At 38.9% G+C, this 13,754-nt stretch overlaps 1 protein-coding gene across 5 annotated transcripts in view; it reads right to left on the bottom strand.

Moving 5' to 3' along the window:
* Window positions 1-35: 35 nt before the first annotated feature.
* The window catches only part of LOC309709754 (FERM domain-containing protein 5-like), an 82,584-nt gene continuing 68,865 nt past the window's right edge, over window positions 36-13,754 (bottom strand). For 3 of the 5 annotated variants that reach the window (XM_082538574.1, XM_082538573.1, XM_082538575.1), the window contains 9 exons: window positions 12,930-13,053; window positions 11,533-11,620; window positions 11,330-11,418; window positions 10,613-10,676; window positions 10,097-10,188; window positions 9,941-10,015; window positions 9,766-9,834; window positions 9,544-9,650; window positions 36-5,068 (listed from right to left, as the gene is read on the bottom strand). In XM_082538574.1, the coding sequence (XP_082394700.1) occupies window positions 4,476-5,068; window positions 9,544-9,650; window positions 9,766-9,834; window positions 9,941-10,015; window positions 10,097-10,188; window positions 10,613-10,676; window positions 11,330-11,418; window positions 11,533-11,620; window positions 12,930-13,053 (1,301 nt within the window). In that variant the 3' untranslated portion in view covers window positions 36-4,475. The remainder of the gene's footprint in view (window positions 5,069-9,543; window positions 9,651-9,765; window positions 9,835-9,940; window positions 10,016-10,096; window positions 10,189-10,612; window positions 10,677-11,329; window positions 11,419-11,532; window positions 11,621-12,929; window positions 13,054-13,754) is intronic. The other 2 variants (XR_014277593.1, XR_014277594.1) reach the window with 2 other exon arrangements.

Below are 13,754 nucleotides of genomic sequence, written 5' to 3' on the forward strand. Positions count from 1 at the left end.
ACTTCAGAATTGAACTTGTAGCCAGACTAGCTCCCAGTTGTCAAGAATAGATGATATTTATTCATAAATAGATTACACGAGTCCTCCTTCAGTGATTGGAAATAAGCAGTCTTGTTTGGAGGTAATAAATGCAGGACACATGCTTACAGAGACATTTCCATGTGCAGGGCCATGGTACAGGAAGGAAGCTTACAGTAAGGCCATGTCTGAGGCCTTGTTTACATCATTCATTAAACTGAAAACAAGAGTTGCTTATTAGAGGAACTTTTACCCCTTGGTCACCGTGCCAGTGAACTACATTGCACAAGGAAAGGTTCAGGCAGTTTAAAAATGCTACTAATGCTGTTTAAATTATTTAAAAATATACCTGTTTTCTTCCATTGGAAATCTTGACCATGCCGCCAGGTGTTAAGTTGTTTCTGCCAAGTAAACCTGTATGTGATACATTTATAAACTCAGTCAAAAATTAGTCTAAGATAGACAACCAAACACGATTTACATGAAAAGATTTTTTTGGAGAAGTTTCTGTATCGCAGAGAGCGGTCTACCACTGCTGGTACACGCATACATCTGCAAACCGTTTCACCTTTTGAGGGGATTTAAAACAGTTTGTGTGACTCAGACAAACATTTTGTAGTTTACGGTTATTACATCTGACATTTATTGCTCCGATTGCTTTAGTTGTAGATTTTTCGACATAAAGGTGAGTAAAAAGCTAAATGTTCTCCTTTACTAGCCGTAGTTTTCAATACACAATTGCCTCGCATCAATCAAAAACCACAGAACACCATTTAAATTAACCTCCTAAGACCTGAACTCTTTCGCATTTTTAATTTCGCTTTGCTATTTGGGCTGATTGGGACCCGATGAATGTAAAAACAAAGAATTACATGCTTTTTTTTTTTTTTACCTCATTTTTGTTTCTGAGAAAAATGAGGTCCACATATTAGGACATTCACTTTAAATTTCGCTAGAACAGTGGCAGTATCGTGTCCTCGTATGTTGATATCAGACCCTTGTAGAGGAAAATTTAGTATTTTGTCTACACAACCCAAAATGTGATGTCCACATACGTGGACGCTGGGTCCTAGGAGGTTAAATAAGTCAAGTCTGAAAACAACCCCAAAATCTATTTTTGTGTTTTTGTTTTTTTAAATTAAAATATAAATATTTCATTAGATGCTTATGTTGTTCTCTAAACTTTGTGGTAAAAGGGGAAAACACTGGTGCTAATACTTCTGTTTTTTTCACTCTGGGTACAAAAATAAAACCAGCATTTAAAGCTCCACATTGAACACTACAGCAACTCTCAAAGCAATCATTCTTGTGTTAACTTTGAATAAGATTTGAACACATCAACTTTCTAAATCACCTACAGGAACCTGCAAAACTGAAATCCTTTTTTGCATACATAATTCATGCTTAATTTTTTTTTTTTTTGTATGACATATGTCTATTCAGCATGTTGTACCATACCAGGTGCGATCCAAAAATTCTGCAACTCTGCCAAAAAAAAAAAAAAAACAGTGTATAAACCATACCTGATAGAAATTAGGTCACTTTGTTTGATAATTACATTAAGTTTGGGCGGTGAGATGTAATTTCATGCATTTATTTCTTACAATTTAAGTCCAAAGATATTGACAGATTTCTTTCATTTCTTACAGCAGCATTTCTTTATCATGCAGAAAAACTGAAACACATTGTTGAAATTTCACTTTCTTCTGATATTGAGATATCGCAGGGATTAAGGGTTAAGGTAAACTTCTTTACACGTGTGTGTGGTTGTGACAAATAATACTTTGAAATGAAAATGAGCAATGGCTATGTTTTTAGGGTTTGTTTTCTTTCATTGCCAATTATCAAAATAATAATTCAAATTCAAACTAATAATTAAAATAGACTTTTTTCAGTTTGAATAATTTGCCCAAACAGAGGTTGGACTCTAGGCTTTTACATGGAAGTAGTTTTTTAAAATTTTTATTTCTTGTTAACAAATTTCTAAACGTTTTAATACAATAAAAACATGGTATTAATGTTAAAAATACAAGGTTTATTTGATATATTTATATTCATATAAATCCCCAAGCATGTGGTATCAGTTATTAATGTTGATAATCCATAGCTAACAGGCTGTGTCATGTTCATCATAAGGTCTGAATATGTTTTGCAGCTCCACAGAGATATTTTATTAGGGGCAATAAAACCCTTCACAGGGATTGATTGAATTTCATTTTTAGAATCTATGAACTTTTCAGGGAGACAAAATTGGGAAGGCATGCATGGATCTCTGGCTGTTGCCACAGCTGAGGTGGTTTGCTTCAAATGTGCTTCCTTTAAAGCTTCAGGGCATTAAGGGACAACCCGGTGTCGACCCTGGGGGAATTATTCAGTGTGCAACTTCATGAAAAATAGACTGGTCAGCTCCTGAACTGTTGTGGCGCCTGCAGGTTTGAACACTGTTGACTGTTTGGTCTTTGAGTTGCGATTCTCATCTCCAGTGATGAAAGTCAACATGATGGTTGGGTGAAAACAGAAAGTTCATCTTAGCTCTCTGCGTGAGTTTGAGGTCCATGATGACATTGCCCACAGGTAAGTGCAAGTGGTCAGACACCACTTCCAGGGAGCATTCTCAAAATGTCAACAGCACTGAAAGACGTTCAGATGTGTGCAACATGTGACCTAAGCCAAGCTAATATCAGGTATGATTTTTTGCTTTTTTATGGGCAGAGCCACAAAATCTTTTGATTGCTCCTTGTATACACACAGCATCCTAAGCACTTGTAGGCTTGTTGAAAGGGCAAACTGACCTCATAGTTTGAATTGATTCTGTTGCTCTGGGCTGTAAAGACACACTGTAGGCTAACCTGTGAAATACAAGAAATAAGGCCGGAGAAGGACAGCAGACTATTTTGCCATCTGTTGACACAAACTGACAGAAGTATGGGACAACAGCGGTTTCTTTGGTTGGTGTTGATGAAGGTTGCAGAACGACGTAAACATGACTTATCTTAGGCTCATTTGTGAGTGCAGGGCTGAAAACCATAGATCCACTGCAACAAAAACAAACGAAAAACAGCTTCAAGTACATTAAAAGTCACTGTGAGGAACTGTCAGTGCGTTAACAAGATGGTGCAAAAATGATTTAAATATATTCAGCCATTACACATAAATGCATAACTTTTTTTAACAGAGCAGAGCTAAACAAAGGTGAATGACAGTCACTCAACATGGGTCTTCAACTAAAAACAAACTCTTAACTATTTACTGTTGGAAAATTGCACTAATATTTGCACTTTACAAAGGTAAAACAAAGTCAAATTTCCCTTGATAGAAAGGATCTGCTTTTTTATATTAACAGTATTGCACATCAAGATGAACTACTCCTACAGATTGCAGTAGTCAAAGAACTGACCAGACACTTGACTACCATTATAGCGCTAGCTCACATAGTCCCATCACCTTTATAACTACTGTAAAAGTAACTACAGCAAAGTGACAACTGTTCCTCACGCACAGAAGTTCATTGTAGTTATTAGAGTTATTTGGCTGCTATTTCTTAAACAGTAAACCTATAAACTCCATTACTTATTTATATCCTTAAAAAGGCTTAATTTCTAGTCATTGGATGATGAAACTTTAACAGTTCCCTAGTGTCTGGACAAAAACTGTCAGCAGATGTTTGGCCGCTAATAAAGTCTTCTGTCAGGGCAGCACCATCACACACCGTGTCACAAAGCTACTACAACTAGTCGTTTAGCAGTGTTTTTAAATTGAATGTTTCAGATCTGGGATTGTAAAGTACATCTGGAGAAATGTGTAACGTCTATTTGCATCTGCCTAAGAATCGTATAAAACTATAATATTTGCAAACACGTTTGACTCAGGACTCATCTACATTCAGTAATGCTTATTCGTCAATTTCACGCTTTCTCTAAGCCCACCACCTGAAAACAGCAGCCATAATAACATTTAATCACCATGAATATTGTTGATTTGATATAAAAAACTGATGATATAGTCTGCCCTCCATTTTTAAATCTTTTAAATGTCTTAAACTCTCAGTTGCACCCCAGCACCTCAGATCGTTTTGTATTACAGTGATGATACAACATATAAATTAATAAAAAAATAAAGGCAACTATTATCTGTGGTTGAAGAAGAGAACTCAGGCATACTTGATACAGTTTTCAAATTAAACCCAGCTCCTGTGATTTTGTGAAAAAATAAAATACCTTGATGACCTGAATTTCTAAAGTAACATTTCCTTTCCTCGTAGTGATGGTCAAACGTAATAAACAAGGCTCTTCAGGGGACAGTACGTGGCTTGTGACAGGATTATTCCTGGGAGAAGCTTAGTTGAAATCAGGAACAGAGCCATCCATTTCTCTCCTCTTGCCTTCTCTTCTGACCTGTCTGTTATCTGTATCCAATTTCCATGAGCGCAGGCCTTTGTTGAGTCATTTGGTCTGTTTTCACTTTGCCTCACTAACAAGGAAACCTCCCATCCATCGTAACTTACAGGCGAACCAGCGCCGCAGAGGGCAGAAGTATTCAAAGTGGAACTGCTGGAATTCAGGTGTCTTGCGGATGTCTCTTAAGAAGGCAATGTCCAGGTCCGACTCTGTCAGCATGATGAGAAGCAGCAGCAGGGCGAACAGAAGTCCAATGGTAACCAGGAAGAGACGCAACACGCTCAGGATAAACTTGTTGAGCTCCTCTACCTCGCTAGATGTTGCGGGCCTCCTCTTGACCATACGTTGTTCTCTCCTGCTGTGCCCAAATTCTGTGGCCTGCCCCTCTTTCGATGTCCCTGCCTCTGACTCCTCCTCGTCAATGCTGCAGGGGGCACCATTGAGGTGACGAGCCAAAGGCATCTCCATTCCATGTTCTGCCACGGGTGTAGGCAGCACGCTGTCAGAGGGGCTGTAGTTCTCATCTGAGATGACTGCTGACGTGCTTGCCTCACTGCCATCTACCGTCTGGCTCCTTGAAGGCATGAAGGAGTCGCCATGCGAAACTGAGCGCACCGGTGTGGAGTGAGCACTGTCTCGAAGGGACTCCAAACCTGACACAAACAGCAGGGAAAGACAGGAGTTCATAAGATTCAATAACCGGAAGGAAGTTTGGTGCTCCTTGCACCACTTAAAAAAGGGATTTTGTCTTAGATGTGGGATCCAGGACAATAACGAACTTTCATCTAAAAAGCACTAAACACTCTCATTAATACAGAGAAGACCCCCCCCCCCATAATCAGACAACCCTCTATGAGCAAGCAGTTGGTGACAGGAAAAACTCCCATTTAACAGAAAGAAACCTCTGGCAGAACGGGCTCTGGGAGGGGCAGCCATCTGCTGTGACTGGTTGGGGCGTGAAGGGAGGGAGACAGGACAAAAGTGACACTGTGGAAGAAAACCAAAGACTAATAAAACTAATAATTAAATGCAGAGATTGTGTGAAAGCACAAAGAGAATGAAAACAGATGAGTGGAGAAGAGTGAAGAACTAAGGGAGAAGAAATACTCTTCTAACAGGCCCATTGCAGCATAACTAAAGAAGGATTAAGGGTCACCTGATCCAGCCCTAACTAAATTAAACAATATTATAAAAGGAAAGCTTTAACCCTAATCTTAAACATAGAGAGGTTGTCTGTCCCCAATGCGTGGATGTAGATGGATCCACATGTATTATTTGGCGCAGATTTTGTGCGAGACACCGTTCCAGATGCAATCCTCCTATTTATCCAGCCTGGAAAACAGCACTTAAGAGTACAGTAGGATTTGTGTCTCCCTCTGGTCTTGAACTATGGATCTTTCATGTGTGAACCACTACCCCATAAAATAGACTGTAGATTGCAAACCTACTTGATTGTTAAGTCATCATTTTGTATTGTTTTTCTCTTCTGAAAGCAGGCGGTATTAAAATACCTAGAATCGAGGACTGACTTACAGACTATCCATCATGTTGTTTTTGCAGGCTGATCTGGTAATATTGGAAATAACAGCTTTACACATGTAGGTGCCATTGCATTGGATAGGCAGTTTTTATAGGTATGCAGCAATTAATAGTTGCTCATGAATATCCACATAACTAGTAGATGCCTGGAAAAGACATGCTTATTATGTCTGAAAGTTATAGATATAAAAGTGGATATAAAGAACCTGTCCCTTATAGCACATAAAAGAGGAGGTCTAAAGGGAAATTACGTTCATTTGTTCCTTATTAATTAGTTCTGAAGCAAAGTTTCCACAAGCCTCTGGAGCTTGGCTTGCTGAGCTGCCAGAATATTCTGGTACATTTGTGCTTTCTTTAACACTGTGCTGACATCTCTTATGCTAATATAGTCATAAGGGAAGCTGGATTTCTTTTTAATGGCTAGCTTTTCACAACTTATGCAGAAGAAAATTAGCCTTCACATCATGTAATCTATGTCCAAGGAAATACAAATGGCAACTGTAACCCCAAAGCAAGCATGCAACATAAAACCGATGTCTTCTAGGAACTTACTCAGTTCTCATATTCTCACAGCTGCTTTTTGGAGGTTCATCACAGTGCAAACTTTCTATCTATCACATTAGATTTTAGCAATAGGTCTTACAGTCACTTAATACTGTAATGTTTTGAAATATAACCACAAAAAAATCACTTTTAAAAATCAGGAAATCTATCACAAAATATCTCAATCCAACAAAACCAGCCTGATTTTTACCTGCACGATTGCCTGCTGGGCTGCAGCCATGTAACTGGAGTGGAACAGCTAGCCTGGAAGGAGCCCTGGACTCCTGTCTTAACCCAGGTCCAGAGCCTGAGTTTGAAGATCCCCCCGGTAGAGCGGGGAAAAGGGGAAGGACTCCCAGAGCCTTGCCCAAAAGCCTGGGTCCCAAAGACAGCACACGCACCTTCACATCCCGATAACAATGGTTGATCATACGCAGATGAACATTCACCTTGGTCTTGATGCGGATCAAACACTTCACCATGATTACACAACAGCAAAAGCACTATTTCCAATTGAGTTTCTACACGTTTTCAACTGCTATCCTTTCGCTTTCTAAATCTTAAAACGGCCTCTTTGTATTCTGCCTGTCTGCTGCCTGTCTTTGTCTCCAACTGAGACTGGTCTAGCTAAGCAGCACTACTCCCTTCTATGCAGTAAGCTCCCACATGCTGTTAGGCGGGCTGACAGCGGTAGATAAATAGAAAGACAGTCAGAGTGAAAGACAAGGCCCAGGAATGTGGTCCCCTTGTGCCACAGTTCACCTCGACCTCCCCTCCTGCTGTCGGCTGTGACACACACAGCATGGTCCCTGACAGCAGGAGCTTTTTTCAGGCTGAGATATCATTGCCAGTTGAAATACCAGTACAAATATAGCAACACGACAAAACACAGGGGGGTTGCTTCCCTGCTGATACACTGGGGTGCAATGTCAGAGTCCAGGACAAGAACTAAGGCTGGTTTGATAAAATACATTTTTTCTATTTGCTTTTCTTTTTTGCAGACAGGCTATGTTGTAAGTTTATTAGTGTGACTGAGGCCTATCGGCAAAGAGTAAACTTACTCTCAGTGGCAGCATTGGCAAAAGGTTAATAGCCTGTTGGAGGAAAGGCAGGATGGTAAGTGCCCTTTATAAACTGACAGGATGACTTTCTCATGTCAAAATAATACCTGAGGCCAGTTGCTGATGGGCACTGCAGTGTGTGCACTTTTCAGTAAAGCACACCCTTTAGAGAAAGAGTGAGATCTCACAAAAATACAGAGAAAGCGACTGACATTTGCAAGTAGGTAGGCTGTTAACATGGAAAAGCACTTAGATTGCACTCTTTCTCCATGCAGGTATTCACAACTATGTCTGATAGTGTTATAAGGAATCTAAAAAAAATGCTGTGCCATTGCTGTGCAACCCAGATCAAATCACAGGATTAAGACAGTGATTTCTTATGTGCCCTGGGGGACTGATCCCCCAGGGCACACTATAAGGCAGACTGTGATATCTCTAAATTAACCAATAAAATAATTTTTTAAAAGATAATAAAAATCTATATTTTGAGGTAAGTGTAATGCCTCAACACCAGGGCCCAAGATTTAATGGAAATCAGCAATTTAGCTAAGAAGTTTAGGTAGCTACAGTAAGACCTGGCCTAACTGGGAAGACTTTATATGTTTAAACAAGAAAAAAAGCACAGTGGATAAAGTGTTTATATTAGTAAACTAAAGGAAAAGAAATGAACTAAAACTATCTGAGCTATAGCAACATATTTAATACCTCCTGTATTATCAGGATTTGAGCAACCAAATATGGCACACAGGTTCCTCTTAGAACTCTGATGGTTCTTATGGGATAGATTTATAGTGCACCTCGGATTAACCATCTAAAGCAACAGACAGTGCACAAGACAAGTGAAGAAGAGAATGCAGGTATGGTGGAGTGGGTGGAGACGAGTGTCAGGGGGTGACTTGTGTGAAGGATAGCAGCAAAAGTGAATGGGAAGGCTTACAAGATGGTACTGATATCTGCTATGATGTGTGGTTTGGAGATGGTAGCACTAACAAAAAAGACAGGAGGCAGAGCTGGACGTGGCAGAACTGAAGTTTCTTTGTTGGGAACAAAGAGAATGGACAAGATTAGAAATGAGTATACCAGAGGGACAGCTCAGATCAAGCGGCTTCGATTCAAAGTTAGGCAAGGCTGAGATGGTTTGGATGTGCAGGTACTTTGTTTAAGAGAGGAGATCTAGTGGATATATTGGACAAAGGGTGTTGAAAATGGAGCTGTCTGGCAGGAGAAGAGGAACACCACAGAAAAGATTCATGGATATAGTCAGGGAGGACGTGCAGAGGGCTGGTGTGACAGACGACGACCTGTGGATAGGGTGAAATAGAGGCAGATGCCCTCTAAAGTGAGCAGCCAGAAGAAGAATACTTTTATAGCGCCTTTCTCTTCAGTGTGAGCAATCATGTCACCTTCTACTAGAAGTCTCGTTTACCCAGTCACATGAACATTCATACAGTGCCTTTATCTATGTCTTAGTGTTTTATCTAACTTTCACAAGCACTCTCACACTCAAATGGATTCCTCAGGGTTCAGTATGGAGGAGCCGGGGATAACAACAGTGGACCTTCCAGTTTGTAGAAAACCCGCTCTACCATCACAGCCATCACTTACCTATAGATATTGTGACGCCATCGTGTTACCTAGCAACCAACAGTCTAAAATGATCCATGTGCAGTATTTGTGCACTTATAAAGCCCAATAATAGCACTTGTATTTCATAAAGTAACAATAGCAAATAATTTATATCCACAAAAATGATATATTATGATGTCAGCATGTTAATAGTAACCATCCACTAATGGACTAACATCACTAACCAAACAATGCTATAGTATGAGCATATACTAGGTAAAATTATTGGTTAAACAGCCCTCTTTTTGCACACTTGCAAATACATATATTGTTTGGCAGTTTGAGGACTGACTCCCATGACTTCCACCAACACAGTGAGAGCTTCAGCTACACTTTGCTCTTGTGTTTGTGCGGTTTACCTTCCATAATGGAAATGTGCACAGCTCTTCGTCGGGTCCTTGGCACACTCGTTAGACGAGGGCCATGAGTGATGGATGGACAGCTCCTACTAGGCACCATACCAGCCCTGTGAGAAAACACATGTATGCATAAAGCCCCAAACAAACACATTTGACAGTGCATTCAGAGCTTAATCAATTTGTTACATAATTTAATCAATGCATGATTGTTATGATTGTTACCTGTGGATCTCCGGGGGGTCTCTCTTAATTTTAGCACTTTGTTCCATTACTTCTTTTGCAACCTTTCCGCTAAAAAACAGATAAACGTGACCACTACGGCAAGCACTGAAAACTCCCAATTGTACTTAGTATTCCCATATCATGCTTTGCAATAAACATATTGTTCTGTTGATACCTGTATCTAAAGCGACTACCCTTGAAGAAGAGGTTACTACTGGACACAGTGCGGACTTGGCTTGACTTCTCCAGCCTGTGAGTGAAAAACCATAAATACAGTCATTAGCTTAAATGAAAAGATACCTATTCAGTTTTTGTATGTAATTTTACTCACTTGTAGAAGGCCTGATTCTCCACCCCACACTTCCAAAGATGCTTGCAGGCCTCTGGTGTAGGTGCAAAGTAAGTCAGTATGATCTTCTTATCCTGTAACCAGTCCACTATATTAACTCATATTTGTGATGAAAGCAACATTCTTTTTCATCTAAAGGCTTTACATTCTCATTCAAACCAAAGCCTACATTGAGTTTTAGAATATGAGAAGGTGTCTATACAGATATATTTAAAGGGCACTGTAACCAATCAGCCAAAGAAAACCCAAAAGAAATAATCCTTCTGATCTAAACATCAACCGCCTCTAACACAGTGTCTTTATTTTACTCTTTTGTCTGCTAAAACCTATGGGTAGCACACATTTTTGTCAAATCCTTCCTCATTTATTTCCGCATTAAGAATATAGTACAGTGGCTCCCCAGTGGCAGAGTCTCCATGCATAAAACATGGACGCACTCATTTAACTTCCTGAGCTCCACAGGCTAGAATAGGCAGTTTTAATAATGAATACACATACCTCCTTCTGATTTGCATATATATGGAACGTCTTTGCTTCAAACTTAAGTTTGGTCACCTCCTCCCTGAGGTTAAAATAAAGAAGACAAACCAAACAGAGTAACAAAGAAATCAGACCAGAAAGAATAGGGGAGAAAGTGAGCAAAAGAAAGGAGAGACATAAACCAAAAAAGGCTGTAAAATATTAAGAGCTGTAGGTAAATTAACAGGGCTAACAGTGATTCATTTCTGTGCAAGAGCTGCAAGAGCTCAAATGCTGATTTGGAAACAACAAAACAAGTCAGATGCTGTGAAAACCTCGAAGCTTTCTCTGCGGTCTTACAAAGGTTACTGTTATCTTCTTGTATGGATAACTGGTTACTTTTTTCCTTTGGACTCTCTTGCATCACATTTCACAATATTTTAAAAATTGTACTGTACTTTGTGTGTTTTTTTCCAACAATGCGTGAAATTGTATTAAGTTTAGGATTTTATTTGTTCTTTTCTTTATTTAAAGCACTGAGGTCATTTTGAAGTGGAATGTAGCTGATATATTCATGGGCATAAAAGTTTAAAATAAGTTTAAAAGTTAAAGTCTTTTGATGCTTAATTCATATTTGAGCTTTTTCTGCAACTGATGGGGAGATTTTATTTAAAATAAAGTCACTGTCTTGCTAGTACAAACCTTTGATATGAATATGATTATCAAGTGAAGTTTCAACTCTTCATCTCTACTCACCATTTGAGGAAGTGAACCCTCCTGTTTCCTTGCAGCACAGTGAATCCAAAAGGGGTGAAAGCCAAAAAAGCCGGGTTCCCAGACACATCCTGACAGCACATCCGTGTTTTTGTAAAAACATGGATTTGAGTTAACATTTTAAATCACAATGACATTCAGTCATTCATGTTAGGGTTCACTTTACTGTAAATCTTAATGATAACCTTGCATGGATGTGGGTCGACCCCATAGGTCTCCAACATCTGAGCCTTCTGAAGAAAGTTGAGCTCTGATGTTTCAGGAGTCTGACCTCTGAGAAAAAAGTTAAATAAATAAAGTCAACATACTGGGTTCTGTCACAACTCTTAATTCATGGAGACAGACTTATGTGAAGATTATCATTATCAAACTTGATAATGTGTAGCATCAGAAAGGTTTGGATGCTTTAATTTTCCTAAAGAAAAAGTCTCTAACCATCTACTTACTCTTTTAAATGTCTATAGCTACCAGGGTGTAAACTGTGCAGATCAAGGATACATAATTAAATCTGTTCACTGTGTGTAAAGAATCAAACAAAAGCTTACTTCAGTTTTTAGCCCTGCAGGTCAAACTTTAAAGCAGTGACTATAATGTTCTAACAGCTGTTGTACTGACCACAGGAATGAAAGGATTATAAATCAATCTGCTGTCTACATTTTCTTCTATTAATAATCCTTGATGAAACTAGTGTATGAGTCACATTAGCTCGGCTGGAGAACATACTGTAGCTCTTTGTTTTTGCTCAGGCAGTCTGAAATAAACTGAATTAACGTCATTATCCCTTTGCCACACTCAAGTTTCTTGTATCTTAGCAAATTACACTGTTATTCTTATGCAAAATGTTTTACGGACAACCTTTGACACTTAACTCCAGGGAATGTACTTAATTATGGGAAGGAAATGAGCAACAGAGGGCAGTATAGGATTGAATCTATACCCAGTGCCAGCGTCCTCCTGGGTTTTGTACATTGTATATACAGCAAGTATAAGTTACTGTGGAGCTGTTTATTTGATTAAATCCTCTTTTGCCCAGGAATACTATCTGCAAGGTTCATCTTCCAACATTGTACAGAACATTGTACAATGTACTCCTAGTCTCAACATCACTGAGCTGGTCTTAAATTATCCAGTCAGTCTAAATCCACAGAAGAACTACAATTTTTCCAAAATCTTAAAACAAATTACCAGCACAGTAAAAAAAAAATGTATTCATGTTTTTTTAAACATTCTTTAAAGGTTTTGTACCACATGACAGAAAAAACATCTAGGTACCTCTACATCACTGCTTTTAATTCACAATACCTGCTACATAATTAAAAGTTCAGAACTTTTTACAATATATAAGAAATTATGCTTGCCTATCTTGTCTTAATATCCTAAATGAGAATTCCAATGTTGCCGTATGTTGATCTAAAAGCATCCGCACTCATGTAAGTTAAATAAGAAGCTATATATTATATAGAATAGTTGATTGCATAGGTGCTCCAAGTCAGCTATGCTCTTGTGATGCCTGCACCTTGCCTCTGATAAAACTGAAGGAGACTACACAGGTATGCAGGCATCTGGACAGATGCCACCTTACATCAGCTCAGTTTTGTGGATCTCAGCAATCCGCCGCTCCAACTTCTCTGAGTGCTTCGGGAAGAACTGAAACTTGGAGCTGTAGCCCTCTGGATGTTTCCCAGGGTCATAGTCACCAATTTCAGCTGGAAAATTAAAAAGAAAGAAATAAAAGAAAAGGATGACTTTTTTAAATGATTTTATGTTTGGCTTTTTGCCTTGCCTTTAATTGATAGGTAAAGCTAAGTGTGAAACGATGACATACAGCAAAAGGCCAGAGTTGGAACTGGGACTGCTGAGGTAATAAATTAGATGGTGTATGTGGTACCAGCTGGCCCATGAGTCACTTTTTTGTGATGTAAGACCCTTCAACCAACTATGGGATAAAGAAATCGTAGCTAAATGCTATTGCTTGAACTTTCAAACAAACAACTGGACTAAATTATGTTCATCATACAGGGGTTGTTCTTATTAGCTCAGTTTAAAGATAAATTGTACAAGTTGAATAATCATGCACAGAGAGACAGTGTGTTCTCAGTATTAAGAGAATATTATCTCCGTCCTGCTGCCCAGCATATCTTTGAGCATGAAAATGTCACATAGAAAACAGTGAAAAATATTTTCACTTTGCCAATTTTGACATTAAAAGGTCTTTCCTTTTACTCAGAATTATTTCAGTTTATGTTGTGTTCAGCTACCAGTGACAATGTTTGACTTTCTCATTTATGTGGTTGGCCTTGACAGAAAAGAGTTTGTGCTGGGGTGCATGATACTGAAAGACATTTCTTTAAACTAATAGTAGTAAAAAGATTAAACTTCGATTATAACTTTTCAAGGTTAAAACATC

Source organism: Aulonocara stuartgranti (assembly GCF_965226115.1).
Source record: "Aulonocara stuartgranti genome assembly, chromosome: 1".
NCBI lineage: Eukaryota > Metazoa > Chordata > Actinopteri > Cichliformes > Cichlidae > Aulonocara > Aulonocara stuartgranti.